General features: G+C 32.4%; 2 protein-coding genes across 2 annotated transcripts in view; one reads left to right on the top strand and one right to left on the bottom strand.

Annotated features, from left to right (window-relative positions):
* The first annotated feature begins 1715 nt into the window (after positions 1–1715).
* Positions 1716–2144, top strand: LOC139492142 (uncharacterized). The gene has a single exon (XM_071280283.1). The coding sequence runs from the start codon at positions 1716–1718 to the stop codon at positions 2142–2144; it is 429 nt and encodes a 142-aa protein (XP_071136384.1).
* Positions 2145–9235: 7091 nt separating this feature from the next.
* LOC139492141 (uncharacterized) overlaps positions 9236–18834 on the bottom strand; it is a 48197-nt gene continuing 38598 nt past the window's right edge. Inside the window, exons 11-12 of the mRNA XM_071280282.1 lie at positions 9814–10224; positions 9236–9297 (exon numbers count right to left, since the gene is read on the bottom strand). Coding sequence (XP_071136383.1) covers positions 9236–9297; positions 9814–10224 — 473 coding nt within the window. The remainder of the gene's footprint in view (positions 9298–9813; positions 10225–18834) is intronic.

Here is an 18834-nt window from a genome sequence, read left to right as displayed (position 1 = left end):
TAAATAAAATTGAGAATGGAAATGGGGAATGTGTCAAAGAGACAATAACCCGACCATAGAAAAAACAACAGCAGAAGGTCACTAACAGGTCTTCAATGTAGCGAGCTTTCATCATCGTCTTTTTCATAAATGAAAAGATGTAGTACGACACCACGAAGTGCTTCACATCTGGGTTATATTACTTATTATTACAGTCTCTGTTTCTACTTCTTTACCTTACTCATCTCTAAAATAAATCTGTTGAATATAACAATTTAAATTGCTTAATTTTTTGAGGGATGTATAAGTACCAAGCCACATTCAACTAGTTTACTTTAGTCAAAATTTATTATTATATTTAACGTCCGTTTGTTTTAAACATCGCAGACTCTAATGTAACTACACTACCGTTGGTAAATCTGAAATATTTACAAATTTAAACAGTTTAGTTCTGTTTATTTGGAATTTTTCTTGACGCAATCTTTGTTGTAACATCATAATTGTCGACACCGTCAAAACTTTAGAATTGTGCTAGTTCATATCGCAAATTATTATTTTTCTTTGAAGCATATATTTGAACTCTCTGATGTAATTAGTCATATAGCCTATGTCGTGTTTAACAATTTTTTAGAATTGTGCAAGCGTCTTACCTGATGTTCGGTTTGACTTTTTTTATTGTATAACTTTCAAGATTGTAACAGCTTAATCTAAGTAGACTGATAATTGATTCATTCAACATCACAATCATATATACCGATGAAGGATATCTGTTAATTAATATAATATATGTAATTACATTTATATAAAAAAGAAGATATGGTATGATTGCCAATGAGACAACTATCCACAAAAGACCAAAATGACACAGACATTAACAACTATAGGTCACCGTACGGCCGTCAACAATGAGAAAAGCCCAAACCGCATAGTGAATTATAAAAGGCCCCGATAAGACAATGTAAAACAATTCAAACTAGAAAACTAACGGCCTTATTTATGTAAAAAATGAATAGTTCCTTTTTATGTTATTGGTGTTGTTATGTACACTTTTTAGGCGTTTATATAATTTATTTTATTTGTTCATGTATCGTTACTTATAACGATCCAGCGCCCTCGTGGGAAAAATCGTTGACAATTCAGACGTTTTATATATATTTTTATTCTTAGTCTGTATCGAGTGATTTATCTCGCGATCCGATTTTTCTTACAGCCTTACCACCAGGCAAACTATGCCTTTTTTTAAAAAGCTTAGAGCTTTGAGTCTTAATAGTTAAAACCGAACATCATGTATCAAATTTAAAAACTTATCTATCTCAGGGTATTTTTCCGATTGGGCTTATTTTGAAAGCTTCACCCCTTACCACCGGTGAAAAATCTATCAGATTTATGGATAGATGAAATAATATTCTCCACAGTAGTTCCGTGAAATTGATGGATCTATTACACGCTGAGGCGTCTCATAAACATTTAAATTTACAAACTAGTTATAACAATCTTTACAACAAATCACGCTAAGAACTTTCCGGTCCTGAATTGCTCACAATCAACGAGTGCCACCATGACATCTTGCGCATTGAATCCCGGAAATTACACAAAAAACAAATTAATAAATCTAAACGAGACAGCGTACTTTTAGACAATTTGTAAGAGAGCAGAACACATTAACTCTCAATCGTACCATCATAACCGGAAAAAAATCCCGGAATCGACGATTCAGGAGAAAAAAACAAAGTTGCATGAACTCTACAAACACTGTAGTCAATTTGTCTTCAGTAGCTTTGTCGGAGACCGAGACTAAAGTACTGTCAAAAGGTCTTAATTTTTGTCCCACGCCAGGCAAAATCGATTCTATACTTTTGGAAGATGACCTAGACAAGTTAGCAAGATCCTTCAGAATCAAGGAATATTTTTCTAAGGACACCACAACAACATTCAACAATTTATCTTCTGAAGAAAACGAAGCTGTGCGGTTACTTAAAAACAGAGACGACATTATAATAAAACCAGCAGATAAAAGTAGCGCTGTTATCGTCATGGACAGATGTGACCACATTCAAAAGAAAGAACGTCAACTCTCTGATGAGAGATTTTATAAGAAATTAGACTCTGACCCCCACCCCTCAATTCAACAAAGAGATCATCACAAACCTGAAAAACATGTGTGAACAGGGACATATTGATGAAAACACATTTAAATATCTTAAATCTGAAAAATCAAAGCCGGAGCGTTTCTATCTTCTGCCCAAAATACATAAAGTCAATAATCCAGGTAGACCAATTGTTTCCGCCAATGACCACCCTACAGAGAAAATATCAGAATTTATTGACTTTCATCTCAGACCACATGTAGAAAATTTACCATCATATATACAAGACACAACACATTATCTTAAAAAAATGGAATCTTTGAACCCTCTCCCACCTGCAACTATCCTTGTCTCGCTTGATGGGTAATACTCAACAAGAACTAAATTTGTTTATTCAACATGCCAACGATGCCCATCCCTCAATAAAAGTCACATATGAAATCTCTGACTCTAAGATCACATTTCTTGACACTACAACGCAAGTGAGGGATGGACACATATTTACAGAACTGTATTGCAAGCCCACAGACAAACATCAATATCTGTCTTCTCTGAGTTATCACCCTAAACATTGCACCAAGAGCATTCCCTACAGCCAGGCCATACGAATAAAAAGGAATTGCTCCACCAACGATGTTGCCAAAAAACGACTACAAGAACTTTGCGGTCACCTAAAACATCGGGGCTACAAAAAAAAAGACATTGATTAAGGTTTTTCTCGTGCTAACAACATCAGCCGAGATGAACTTTTACAATATAAAGTCAAACAGGTCAACAAGAGGGTGCCTTTTGTGTTGACTTACCATCCAAAATTTGACAACTTATCTCACCTTATCCTCGAAAGTTGGAAAGATATCGAAAAACATCCTAAACTATCCAAGATCTTTCCCGGGCCACCTGTACTGGCTTTCCGTAGGCCCAAAAGCCTTAAAGACTTGCTGGTGAGAGCTGAGTTATCATCTCAAGCAGACTTTTCGTCAGTGGGCTCTTGTAAGGGTTGTGGAAACAAACGATGTCTGACTTGCAAACAAATACTGATTACCCAGACTTTTAACAGTCACTCCACTGGTACAGAATACACCATATTTTGCAATGTTAATTGCAAGACTACACATATTGTGTATCTCCTACAGTGTAAATGTGGTAAACAGTATGTTGGCGAGTCAGAACAGCCGTTTCACAAACGAATGAACGGTCATCGTAGCGACTACCAATGCAAGCCAGACCTCCCTCTTAGTCGGCATTTGAGATCCCCTGGCCACACTAAGGCAGATCTCAATCGACTGACCATTACAATCATTGACCACAACTCTCCTTGGTCTAAGGAGGATAGACTTACTCGGGAAAGATTTTGGATAAGAAAATTAACAACTTTGGCACCAAATGGAATAAATAAAAAGATGTAGTTCGACCCCATGCAGTGCTTCACATCTGGGTTATCTATAATACTAAAATTACGAGGTCCAATTTGTCAGCCGTCATCACGTAAAAACGACGAATCACAGAATTCAACTTTATATATAACTAATATAGTACAAAGGTGTAGATTAAAAATTACACCACTCCAGGCCCTTTTGTTTTCCACGTAATTAATATTGCCAATAATTAAGAAGTTCAGGGTCGAGTCCACTACCGATACCAATAGTATATTCACCTGTTACCTATTACCTTATCTGTACGTTCCGCATCTGACAGGCGCACCACCAAACGTTGTATTCAGGATTAATATGCTATATACACGGGTCATAACCACAGGGTTGACACTACTAAATTGTCAAATTGTTACCTATTGTAGTATTTTAATCAGTAAGACTTTCTAAGATAACAATACGAATACTAAAAATCTGGACTAAAAATAAGGCGTATAGGTACAGTTTTCAATTTGTTAGTGGGCATGACGTAAAACAGCGAAGCAAAGAATTCAACTTTATTTATAACTTATATAGGACAATGCTGTTGATTAAAAAATACTCCATTCCAGGACCTTTTGTTTTCCAAATAATTAATATTATTGTTTCAATGCGACGGGTTCAAACAGAAAGACTTGAAAGCAGAGAAAAACCGTGTATCTTATAATCGGCATGACTTTATCAGATGACAATACTAATACTAAAATAAGGCTTGCGCATAGTTATATATATATACTTTGATTCAGTCACGGACCCGTGATATCACGGGTGTGTTCTAGTATTACTTATTATTAGGGTCTCTGTTTCTACTTCCTTACCTTACTCATCTCTAAAATAAATCTGTTGAATATAACAATTAAAATTGCTTAATTTTATGAGGGATATATCAGTACCAAGCCATGTTCAACTAGTTTACTTTAGTCAAAATTTGTTATTATATTTTAACGGCCGTTTGTTTTAAACATCGCAGACTCTAATGTAACTACACTACCATTGTCAAATCTAAAATATTTACAAATTTAGACCGTTCAGTTCTGTTTATTTGGAATTCTTCTTGACGCAATCTTTCTTGTAACATCATAGTTGTCGACACCGTCAAAACTTTAGAAGTGTGCTAGTTCATATCGCACATTATTATTTTTCTTTAAAGCATATATTTGAACTCTCTGATGTATTAGTCATATAACCTATGTCGTGTTTAACAAATTTTTAGAATTGTGCAAGCGTCTTACCTGATGATCGGTTTGACTTTTTTATTGTATAACTTTCAAGATTGTAACAGCTTAATCTAAGTAGACTGATAATTGATTCATTCAACATCACAATCATCTATACCGATGAAGGATATCTGTTATCCGAAATATTTATAAACAATTACATTTATAGTTCCTTTAAATATGTTATTGGTGTTGTTATGTACACTTTTTAGGCGTTTATATAATTTATTTTATTGTGTACATGTATCGTTACTTGTAACAATCCAGCGCCCTCGTGGGAAAAATCGTTGACTATTATTCAGACGTTTAATATATATATATATATATATGAGTCTGAAAGATTGTGTAACAATACCGATAAATAGATGGAAAACAAAACACTAAAAAGTGTTGAATATCATTGCACAAAGATGGAATATCGGTATTGTTACACAATCTTTCAGACTCATATAATTTTTCCTGTTTGTGTAGTATTGTCAATTTTGATGATCCAATACCTATTAAGTTTACTGGTTGGTAGATTCGTATAGACTCTATATATATATATATACATATACAACTCGTCTAAACATCAACCCAACAATGTTAGATCTGTAAATTTGCTTTTGCATTTTTTTTTGTTCTTCCCTCGCGGGGATTCGAACCCATGCTACTGAGATATCGTGACACCTTATCGTCTGCACTGTAGCCGTCCTGGGCTTCACAAATATAATAAAGCTTTCGGTGGCCGTGTTTTACCTTTCCTCGTCAGTGTTAATCTAGCGTCGTACTACAATATATATGTATATATATATCAGTAGTTAATTTCAAAAGCAACAATATCATTAAAACGATAGACATGGTTGAAATTAAAGGAATTCTTAACTTGTATATTTATTTTTTCCTTTCCTCCGCTTCGTTGGTATCCAATTTCCGGTGGCGATGATACACAGTGATAAGTTTGTATTCAGATAAAAAAACTAGTTTCAAATGCAAATTATTTTAATATAGAATGTGTTATAGTCTACTATAACGGGGCTTTCTTGTTGTGTTTTAGTACTTTGTCATTATTTCGGATTTACGTATCCGGGATCGTAACTCCATCTTGCCCATTAACATAGGGAACTAGCTATAGTAAAGTTTCTCCGTAAGCTCACTTAGTACTGTCTATATAACGAAGTCCATTTAATGTTCACATGTTTAATCATATATATATAATCTTTATATAACAGTACATGTATAATAAATATTCGTAATCATAATTTCCAATTAACGTTCGTACATACAACTTGGTACTTCAAGCTACTACTCTCAATCTCATCTGACCAATACATAAAGTTTCTCACAAGATCGAGCTATAAACATGTTCTTAATTTATGTAAGGCATTGATTAATGGTCTTAGATTATTTGGATAAACTATTGCAGTTCAACTGTGCAACTAATGTATCGTATAAAGTGTCACATTAAACAAGATGAAAGATCATCAAACTGATTAAGAACTGACCATCAAATCTTAGATGGAATTGATTACGCCACATCACTCCCCGCTAAACAAAATTCGTTTTCACTCGAATTAAAAAAAATCATACCAAAAATATTACACAAAGTAAAAAGATAAGGGGAGGAAATGTGAACATTAAAAAATTAACTTTTTCTTTGACTAAAACTACTTAAAAAAATCTAAACTAATAATAATGAAAAAAAATAATGATCATTGCTATACCATGTAATTTATCAATTTACGTCGTGAATAGTTGTAGAAAACTTGCAAAAAGATTAATACTCTTAAAATCTAAATTAGCAATTATCCTTTCAACTTCAAACTCTTGATATTTATAACTACAAAAGAGGCACTAAACAAAAATCATAAAAATATATAATACAAGTTTGACAATTATTAATCTATTCAAATACATTATGGTAAGGTCTTTCCGGAATTTTGACCGTTAATCCAAGCGTAAACGAAATGATAAAATAATTAAAAGCATCAATTAAAATCAACTAATCATTATCTCTGGGCAATCCAATTCAGAAAATCAGCATCTCATTAGCTGCAATTTTTACTTCTATGTGACCGTATCACCATAGAACTACCAACACTGTAAATCATCTTCACATGGACACTCCCATGAACCTGCAACTAGTATAAGCAACCCTTCTCGGTTAACTTAACTACACCCAATACGCCCACTCTCGTAATAACAAGAGATTAAAAACTAGCTTAATCAAACATGTGTAAACAAAATAAAATGCAAAAAAAATATACAATAAAAACTAAACCTAGGCATAAAACATTCTGAATGGATAAAAACAGTTATGAAAACTTAAAGTTATTTACAAACATGAAAATATTGTCCACATGACTTCTTCGGTTTGAACGTGCGGAGCCACTTCTTCGAATCTTTCATCAGGAACTTGTCATTTATAACGGTTCTTTGCCGGTTTCGGATCGACGGATACGCCAGTCCACTCTGTTATTTACATTGTACATATATACATTGTTACCAACACAAAAGTTTCGATATACACGTTACTGCTAGTCTGTTGTAACATCTCAGAGTCATCTCAGGTTTCTATTCATCAACAATTCTCACAGGCGTTCTTCTAATGTTCTTCAAAGTTCGAGGATAATGCGTTTCCATAAAACCAAGGAAACAAAATGACTGACACAAAAGTTTACAAATATTTACAGCAAGTCACTTACATTAATATGTATACAAAGTCATCCTAACTCAATTCTCCGTGGCATACATTTCTCACTTCAGTTATCCTATAGTTTCTCTTGAACGGAAGCCCAAATTGCTTCTGTTTTCGGCACACCCCATAACACATGATAACTTTGTAATTCGTCCAGATTTCAGACACATCATAACTCCGGTTACTGACATATTGACCACGGGTACCTCCACCAGATATAACGGGGCTTTCTTGTTGTGTTTTAGTACTTTGTCATTATTTCGGATTTACGTATCCGGGATCGTAACTCCATCTTGCCCGTTAACATAGGGAACTAGCTATAGTAAAGTTTCTCCGTAAGCTCACTTAGTACTGTCTATATAACGAAGTCCATTTAATGTTCACATGTTTAATCATATATATATAATCTTTATATAACAGTACATGTATAATAAATATTCTTAATCATAATTTCCAATTAACGTTCGTACATACAACTTGGTACTTCAAGCTACTACTCTCAATCTCATCTGACCAATACATAAAGTTTCTCACAAGATCGAGCTATAAACATGTTCTTAATTTATGTAAGGCATTGATTAATGGTCTTAGATTATTTGGATAAACTATTGCAGTTCAACTGTGCAACTAATGTATCGTATAAAGTGTCACATTAAACAAGATGAAAGATCATCAAACTGATTAAGAACTGACCATCAAATCTTAGATGGAATTGATTACGCCACACTACAAAAGAACGAAATACTGAAAAAAAAAGCGTATGTTGTATCGGTAACGATAATGCAAACTAGCATATAGAAAAGTTTTCAATTAGAAATATGTAAAAAAAAAACTGAGTAAAAAAGGAACAAATCCAAAAAAGTTTATGAATGAATAATAATGGCGAACTGGTTTTAACTTGATTTCGAGTGTTATAGTTATTATATCAATTTGAATGTTAGAGTCTTATCAAGGAAACTGTTACCAAAAATACACATTCTTTTGTAAACAAAAGTGTTTTTCCAAATTGAAAATTTCTTGAGAAAAAAAATATTAGTTCTTTGTATATGCATTTATTATTCAGCTTATATCATGTTTTTATCTTACCTCGTATAGATTTATAGAGATATGATTGGTTTAAGCACTGCACCTAGTGACTATTTATATTTGAAATAGGGTGTCCTGAAAAAAATTGTGTTAGTTATCATACATGGTTATTACCATATGGGGTTAGTAAGGAGTTACTTACCTTTCAAACAAAAAAGATGCCACAACATTTAAAAAAACAACACGGTGTTGAGGAAAAATCTAAAATGATTCAACAGACGAAGAAATTGATGATGAAAGGTTGAAATAAGTTCATATAACATAATCAAAGCTAACAAGTTGTTATTGTTCGCACAACGGAGTTACTTCCCTTTCAAAACAAAAACAAAAAAAATCTGAAAGGACTTAACAGACGAATAAATTGATACATGTAATAAAAGATTGAAATAAATTCATAAAACAAATTTAAAGCTAAAAAGTTGTTATTGTTTGCATTTATTTTCTATATAGACAAATGTAAGTAGGATCTTAATACTTAGTATTGAAGACTAAATATACTTTGGTAGATATAGGAAGATGTGGTGTGAGTGCCAATGAGACAACTCTCCATACAAATAACAATTTAAAAAGTAAACCATTATAGGTTAAAGTACGGCCTTCAACACGGAGCCTTGGCTCACACCGAACAACAAGCTATAAAGGGCCCCAAAATTACTAGTGTAAAACCATTCAAACGGGAAAACCAACAGTCTAATCTATATAAACAAAACGAGAAACGAGAAACACGTATATATTACATAAACAAACGACAACTACTGTACACGTTTGGTAGGCTGATAGTCAAAATACCATATTGTTTTCCTGAGTTTCTTCTTCATCAGGTCTTAAAAAATTCGTCATTCCTGTAAGAAATACAACACTTTACAATCGTGAATATTCGGTTAAATAACATAAATGAAGGAAAATCAAGCTTGTTTCTGCATTGAATGTGCTATTGCAATTTAAGAACATATGAAAACATATGGAAAACATATAAAAAACATATGTCTATAAAATCCTATGAAAAACGTATGTTGCAATTTTTCCTGTATACTGAAATGATTTAAAACATACTTTTCTAAATATTGTAACGATACTACGGTCTCAAACGCACAGTTTACTTAAAAATAAAATGTTGTTTACTTATGTCCCTTTGTTGTTTTTAAGCTATAAACAATTCTACGAATTTACAATATTGTGTCTATTAAATATTTGCATTTGATTATTCACGTTAAAGATTAAACCAGAAAAATGTATCGGAGGTATAAAGTTTATGAAGCATTCCTTTCATTTGTTATAATTGAGCGTCTACTTTGCAGACCGTTGTTTAATACTAAGTATATTTTTGAATTTAAGATAGAAGCTATCGAACAGCTTACCTGTCCTCATAAATATGCACAACAAGTCTGCAAGCCATTCCGTGTCATTATCAGTGACATATACTTTTTGAGTTTCCATCAAAATTTTAGGTATTTTCATCTGTTCACGGACTATTGTTACCACTTTTTTTGGCCAACCATCGGATCTCGTTATGTTTTCAGGCAGTTGAAACTCTTCTTCGGACTGTTTTGTAATTACACATATAACGCATTTAATGCTGCATAAAATTTGTTGTAAATACGTCTGTTCCAATTTCATGTTTCGAAACCGCCCAGACTTTAAGATAACGCTATTGAACCATTGAACATCTCTCATATTCCCCATAAGTAAAATTAATTGACCATCTTCTTCTTTAGTAGATAGTTGGAAACGATGAAAATTTGAACATTTCAATATCCATACAATTGACACTACAATACAAAAATTTAGTAATAAAGATTATGTTTAATATATAGCTATAAAAAGGCTATGGATTTTTTTTGGAAAAAAAGTTTGTTTCCAGTTTTTGGAGAAAAAATAATTTGTTTTTGATTCTGATAAAAAAAAAAATGTTTGTTTCCCCCTCAGCTGCCAATATCACTGGGGTACAGCTGATGACCGTAACTGCATTCACGGTCATCCCAAGATGTCGGATGAAAAATTAGGTCAGTATTTGTATTGTCTGTTTAAGTGTTTCTAAATCATTTTCTTTACAAAGCATACATTGGTAAGATGTAAAGTTATAAAAGATTCACACTGAAATCACAAATTACTACCGAGAAATGTGTATTAAACAGGAAAATGGATTTGAAAAAATCGCTAAGATGACCGTAAATCGTAATCGAGATGACCGTAACAGGATCAGCGATTCATAACAAGGGTGACCATAATTGGTTAAAAGATGACCGTAATTTGTAAAGGACGACCGTAACTTTTAAAGGATGATCGTCTATTCTAAGAAATATCCATATATTCATAGCTTTTTGATGAGTTTGTCTCAAAAGGGGCTCGGTTAGCGGCAGAGGCGGATTTAGGGCACAAATTTGGTTGCTTATATAGGGTATCACTGAAGCGTGACCGGAGCGGGCCCCCTCTTAGGCAGTCAATGAGCCCCACTTATGAAAATTTCTGGATCCGCCACTAAGCGGACATAAATATCTTTTAACTATTCGCCGTATTTTGAGTTTATGACAATGATAGTAGATTGCACATATATGTTATGTATCTTGTTATACTTTGAATGACAAAATTATTTTACTTATTAATAGTACTTTTACTGTTAACCCACTTTTTTGTGATATACATTTGACGTGACTCTGTACTTATGTATCCCGTCATACTTTGAACCACACTATTATTTTATTTATTATTACTTTATACTGTTTAGTCAGTTTTTGTCATATCTATTTTTCGTGACTGTATTTATGCACCCTGTCATACTTTGAACGACAAAATTATTTCATGTCTACCTTTGCGAATTTCAAACGCGCAATTTTACACCAGTACTCAAAACCCTCCCTCCTTGATGGGTGCATTTTACATAGACAAATAAAATCGTATAATATAATCAAAATGAGGATGTTAATTTGATGTATGCCTTTTGTGCTTCTTCGTTACATTTGTTGTTTTATAGTTATTAAGATGATAGCACAATGTTGAATGCTGTACCCCTATTTTTGACATTTTTAACTATTGTGTCTGTTTGTTTTGTTCACGCAATGGTGACAATATAATTTAATTTGATGGGACTGTCATACAAGTGAGAGGTTTAGCTAGCTATAACATCAGGTTCAATCCACCATTTTCTACATTTGAAAATGCCTGTACCAAGTCAGGAATATGACAGTTCTTGTCCATTCGTTTTTGATGCGTTTTGTTATTTGATTTTGCCATGTGATTATGGACTTTCCGAATTGATTTTCCTCTGAGTTCAGTATTTTTGTGATTTTACTTTTTATTAGAAAAGGGAAATATACCGTGAAAAAAGGTTAGACCCGTGTACTCATTCACGTGTAACAGTAATAGAAAATTGAACTGCATGCTTGAAATTTGCATTTCAAGATATGAATTGAACTAAAAGATCAATAGAACAAAACCCAACCATGTTCTGATGCTCAATATGATAATGTAAACAGAGATTAAAATATGTTTGTATGTAAAGGGTGTGATTTTATACATTTAATGAACACACGTTCAAGATTACAAACCCACTGTGCTTAAACGGCTGTGGGTAACTTAAGCCCAAGATGGCGGACTCTAAACTTGTCGATATTTAAATTCATACAAAATGTACCTTTTGCGACGATTTTCATGCAGAATGTAAACATTTATAGGATTATTGAATAAAGAAATAACTAGCAATTACCATAAATTTGTTAATATAGAGTTCACTAAAGCGCAAGGCCAACTTTAAAAAAATGCATAAGACGTCCGTAACTTTTTGATCGAAACTATTAAGCAGACTGTCCGTAACTTTATTTTCAGATGTGGGTAACTTTTGATTTAAAATTTTAAGAATTATAATAGGGCAATCAGTCAAAGAATTACTAAGGAATGCTTCTTTGAAATCGTTTTTGTCATTCAGGAAATTGTGTGAAAATCGTTGTCCATTTTTTGCCGAAATTTAGTCTCATTTTCAAAATTAATCATATTTGTTATAAAAATATAATTTAACGACATATTTATTCCATTTCAACCATCCTTTGAAGATTTTACACCTCAAAATCATAAAACGGCGAAATTGTGTCCATGGCAATATGAGCGCCCCACTCGATCCTGGTTATGGTTTGAACTTTTATTAACTGATGTGCGTCTTATCGACGTTTTCGATTCGCACAATGGCTTTGTCATACTCTTAAAATTTTTTAGTTTAATTATCTGTTTGCGATTTATTTTCACCTCTGTTTCTTTTTATGTGTATTTTGATGAATACTCTTTGACGCGGATCGGTATTTATACATCCAACCAGTAAGTTATAGTGTTATGTTTTTTTGAATACGTTTCCTAGTATGTTTTTTTTTTTATTTCTCTTTGTATGTTATCAGGGACTGTTAAACTATCAAATTACCCTGTTGTTTTAGTTATTTATATTTTCATATACTATTTATAATTGTAACACTATGTTGATTGCTCTATTCCTTTTATGTCACTGAATTTTAACTATTGTGTCTTTTAGTTTAGTTCAATTTAATGAAATTTAATGCAACTTGCATACAAGTGAAATATGCAGCTAGCTGTAAAACTAGGTTTTATTCATTTTTACAAAATGTCCTTTCTTCAAGTTTTTTCATTTACTGCAAATCTATAAAGTTCGAGCATCAAATGCAACAGGCCACTATAAATTCTAATCGAATCGTAATGTCATTGGACTTAGAATTAAGTGATTTTTTTTTAAATCATAGAAATGAATATTTTTTTTAATATAATAGTTTTTGGCTGAACCTTTGATAATTGTCATGTGATTGGGCAATTTTGATCCCCCCTCCCCCCTCAAAAAAATAATAATCCCGGATTTACGCATGATCTATTCTTGTCATTGCTGGCAGAAAATCAGTTAGTGCATACACGCCACATGCATGTGTAAAAAATACTTGTGTAGTCGACTTGTTAAAAAATAAAAATCAACAATGATGTTTCAACAGATTAACTGCAATGGTAGGAAACCACCCTCCGAACTGGGCGATTTGGGTATCCCGACGTTATAAAAAATCAGACCCAAGTTTAACGGATTTATCGTTATTGTTTTCATATTATTCCCAATTTTGTCTTTCATTCTAATTCAAATGAATTATATCATACTAGAGATGTACTTCATTTCTGATTATGTATTCGATGCAACCTCTATCATAAGTAAAACATTACATCCACGTATGTTGATTCTTTGAAAGTTACGGACATTCCTATTGGTATAATGAAAAAAGTTACGGGCAAGTTGTTTTTAAGTTACGGACAGCCTAAACGTTTTTTCAAATCGTGCTGTGATCGTTTATTTTGTAAAATTTAATCACCTTAAGTTTAGGGGTTTCCCTAAACAATTAATACAACTTTTTAATTCAGTGGTTTAATTGATGCATCCATGGTATTGTTATTCTATAGAAGAGAAGACCCGAACCGACGCAAGGCGGTTCCATCTTGGGCTGTGGGTAACTTAAGTTACCCACAGCCGTTTAAGCACAGTGAAACCTCTAAGGACAAACTCAATCGGTTGATCTTAATGTAAAAGCTTTGTGGGGGAGTTGGCCTTTGGTAATGGGGCATTCTATTTAAATGAACTGTTAGGGACGACGAATTCACCGGGTTTGATGCAAACTACATTCAGTAGTATTAAAGAAGAGATGGGTAAGATGTGGCATACAGTACTAGAGGAAGAAATGCTAGTAGCATGTGCAGAGGAAAGGCGTTTTTGCCATTGAAAACAACATTTTTAATGAAGGTGTACCAAGCCTTGCTATTATGGCCGATGATGGGTGAAATAAAAGGTCCCACAAACACACTTTTAATGCTTCAGGTGAGGTAGTCATTATAGTTGGAAAACATATTGGCAAAATTTTAGATATAGGTGTCCCTCACAAAATTTGTTATATCTGCAGCAGGGCGTTGAATACTCAAATCGAACCACCAGAATATGAATGTTTTAAAAATTGGTCAGCCTCTTCTCAAGCTATGGAAAGCGACATTTTAGTTGAAGGGTTAAAGTAGACAGAAAAAGTTCATAGTTAAAGATATAAGCAATTAATAGCAGATTGACATTTACGAGTATATGCTAAGATTCAAGAACAAGTACCGGTATGGGGGTAAATTTGTCACAGAAATAGAAATCTCAAATCATGCTATAAGTGTTTACGTTCAAACTTTGAAAAACTGGTAAATGACAATCCTATTTATAACGTGTAACACCACCTAATTCGGGCCCGGCCTGAAAGCACATACCGGAAAGTAGTACATATTTAATACAAAATAGTTCCTACGCATGAGTGTAACTTTCAAAACATGTAGAAAAATTTAGAAATTTTTGGATATCAAATGGGAGCTGAAGAACTGGTGATAATTGTACAAAACTTTTGGACTTTAAATTTTGAATTTAAAAAAGGCACCAAATTTTAAAAAGAGGGTACATTTTGTCTGTTTGTCAGATCTGAAGAACCTGTTTTGGTACATCCAAAGTTCCGGGAACCAGTTCTTTCTTTTATGCCATTAAAAGTATGTTTCTTTGACATGCAATGACTGCCAACTTATTTGAACAAAAGAGGTATGCCTGCTTCAAACGTGGATCATGGCATGCACGATGATATGGAGCTGCTGCAAGACAAAATCTAGTTCCAGCGTTGGCCCCTCAAGTTTGGTGCAAAACAACTGGCAATATAGCAGGATTATATCGAAAGAAACGTCTTAACACAACACTAAAAACTGTAAAAACCAACCAGAACCTAAAATACGAAAGAAGAAAAGAAAAATGAAAATTTGGACTGATAGTACCAACAAAGAAGCTAGAACTGAATATGGTCAAGTCAGTAAAAATGTAGAAAAGTAGATCTTGACAAACTAAAGTATAATTACAAATCTCAGCAAATTAATATAACAATGATCAGATACTGGCCATTGCACTTCAAACAAAAATACCATTTAATTTTCAAACCGAGAGAAAAAAAAAAAGACTCACAGCTTTATACTTTGGAAAATGTTAAAACGTAATTTGAAAATTAAAATTAAACCATTTGTTTCAAAACTGTTATATTCAGTTTTCAAAAGAAATTCTTATGCAGTTAAAGGTCTGCTTGAAGAAAGAAATTCAATTCACGAATACATCTTGAAAAAGAACATGTCATTCATTCAAGCAACGAAAAATGTGTCAAATTTCTGTTTACAACTTATACTGATGAAAAAAGATCAGTTTAAAAAAAAAATAACTTCAAGTGCCAAAGGTTTTCTAGCCCTTATCAGATACACATATATAGAGAGGCTGTACAGAGATGAGGGTCTTTGGAATGAAGCTTTCTATTTTTTGGCATTTTAGCTGCACGACGTAACAACAAAAGCCCAGGAATTAGAGAACCTGGTGATTGGATACGGCATATTGCTTACTTGATCAAATTATAATTAAAAGATTGCTGTAAAATTTTTTAATTTCATAAGTTACATGCTAATTTTTTCGCATCCACAATACGCTCAGATCGTAATTTATTGGTAGGATATAGGTTTCTGATCCCTTCTAAAAGTTAAGACATTTGAATTCAAATTATTACGTATGTGAGTGTCTATAATGTAATAATATTTCCAAGCGTAGCCAGTTTTGGAGATTTTATTCAAGTAATAATTTTAATTTCTTTATTCAATAGCAGTGTATATACAAAAGAAGATGTGGTATGACTGTCAATGAGACAAGAATACCACAAACGAGACCAAATGATCAAGATTGTAACAGCTATAAATCACTGTACAGCCATCAATAATGAGCAAACCGCAAACATCATACTCAGCTATAAAAAGCTCCAAAATCAAAAATGTAAAACAATATAACAGCCTAATTAACATACAAAAAATTAATGAAAATAAATACGTAACCCTAATGTTAGAGATAAAATTTTAGAAATCATAGATCAATGGAGCCTTATAGATCCTTTTAGGGATTTTTTTTCCAGACTTACGTAGAGAAAAAAGAAGCCCGTTAAACAAGCTAGGTTGGATTTTTTTTCTTTTTACAGATAACATGTTAACAAATTTACTAAATTGTAAAATTGAACCTAGCTGTCGGACGGATCATTCTTTTGTAATTTGAGAGCTACAATTTAACCCATTTATAAGAGGCAAAAGAAATTCAATAGATCCTTATATATGATCATGTATATTAATGTATGATGTTTACGAACTCTGAATATCATAATTTTAAACCTATAATAAAAAAAGTTACTCATTGGGTCTCCATGTTACTTTTTTTTTTAATATAAAATACTCAATGGAGTAAGTATGAGTAGTGTAACAGCCTTCTATTCAAAAGAAAAACATTAAACATGTACTCTTAATCTGTTTCATTGTACCATGTGACTTTACTCATTTCAATAACTCTGGTCATGTGACTATTGAGCTTTCTGTATTCAATTAAGAATTGAATGCTTCTTTTTGTAAATTTATTGGGGTGTAAAAGCGTTGACCGAAGTACATTTTGTATGAAGCGCGGAAGCGCTTCATTCTAAAAATGTACGCACGGTCAACGCTTTTACAACCCTATAAAGTTACAAAAAGAAGCATTCAATACTTATAATTTCATTTTTAAGCTATGATCACGAAAACACGAATTTTATATATTTTATTATTTAATTCACCTGTGCACTTTATTGTTGGAGCACGTGTTATCATGAGTGAAAAGTTGTATTGAGCAATGCAACTGCATACGGAATAACACGTGATGTGCAGTTAGCCAATCAGAATAAAATATTATGATGAAACATACATCTAATGTAATTATTGAGAAATACAAAAGCATGACCAGTTTTATTTAAATGAGTAAAGATTTATAGAAGTCAAACAGATTATATAAACAAGCAACTATTTCTTGAGACTTTATTGGTGGAAATCAGAAAAAAGACTTTATCATAAGCAAGTTTTAAGGGGAAAAAAAGAAAAGGATAAAAGGTTCTAAATTTACAAAGGGAAATTGATTCGTTAAAAGCAAATTTTAAGGAAGAAGTAATAAATCAATTTAATGATAAAAAAACAAGAATTGGAGAATATAAGAAAAGAAAAGATGAAGGGTAAATTAATACGTTCAAGGGTCAAATGGATTGAAGAAGGAGAAAGCCAACTAAATTTTGTTTGTGGTCTTGAGTAAAAAACAAAATTACTATTAAAATAATACCAAAAGATGAAACAAAAGATGGAAGGATTATATCAAAGCAATATGATATTTTAAAAGAAATAAAAGTATTTAATGAAACATTTTATAAAAATAGGGATTGTAGTTTAAATGGCTGTAATATTGAACAGTAAGAAAACGATTCAAAAAATTAAAATTTTGAAAAATTGACAGAGGATGAAAAAAAAATTTAGAAGGGGAGATAACTAATGCTGAGGCAGGTTTAACATTACAAAAAATGAAAAATAGTAAATCTCCTGGATCTCATGGTTTTTCGACTGAGTTTATCAAATGTTTTTTGAAAGGTTTAAAATATTTTATTGTAGAATCTCTAAATTATGGATTTCAATCATTATCAGTCACTCAAAAACAAGGCATTATCACATGTTTGCCAAAGGATAACAAGCCACGGCATTTTCTGAAGAACTGGCGCCCTATTTCATTATTACATACAGTTTATAAAATTGGGTCAGGGGTGATGGCAAATTGATTTAAGATAGATTTAGATAAAATTATCAATTTAGATCAAATTGGTTTTATAAGTGGGTGTTATATGGGAGATAATATCCGACTTATGTATGATATTTTGCAGTATACCGAAGAAAAAGATATTTCTCAAGTTGAATATTAACTATCTCAGTTCGCAGATGACACTTCACTGATTTTGGATGGAAGTAAAGAATCTATGGAAGAAGCTTTATTAGAGCTAGATTGGTATGCAAGACTAAGGATAAATTTTACAAAAACTCAAGTAGTATGGATTGGAAGTAAAACATACAGTAGAAAAATGTTATGTCAGAACAGAAATTTATTATAGGAGTCAACTTCGTTCAGGCTGTTAGGGGTAAACTTTGATATTGATCTTGATAACATTTTAAACTTAAATTATACTGATAGGTATCTTTAGATAAAAACTTTGATTAAGGATGTTCTTTTCATATTTTATTACATATAGTTTGAAAAGCCATATTTCAAAATCTTATAAAATCCTTGTTATTTTTTCATAGTTTTTTTTAAACAAAAGAGTGCCAATGTTGAATGTAAGAAAATCTAGAGAGAATTATTTCCGGCCAAATTTTCAATTGCTTATATCTCGAAAACAAGCACACGGACCCTCCATTTTTTTCTGATTTTTAGCTCACCAGTCCCGAAGTGCCAAGTAGGCATTACTCATCACTTAGCGTACGTCGTC

This window comes from Mytilus edulis, chromosome 10 (genome assembly GCF_963676685.1).
Source record: "Mytilus edulis chromosome 10, xbMytEdul2.2, whole genome shotgun sequence".
Lineage (NCBI taxonomy): Eukaryota > Metazoa > Mollusca > Bivalvia > Mytilida > Mytilidae > Mytilus > Mytilus edulis.
The sequence above is the reverse complement of the archived record's forward strand: the minus strand, read 5'-3'. Positions and strand labels throughout refer to the sequence as shown.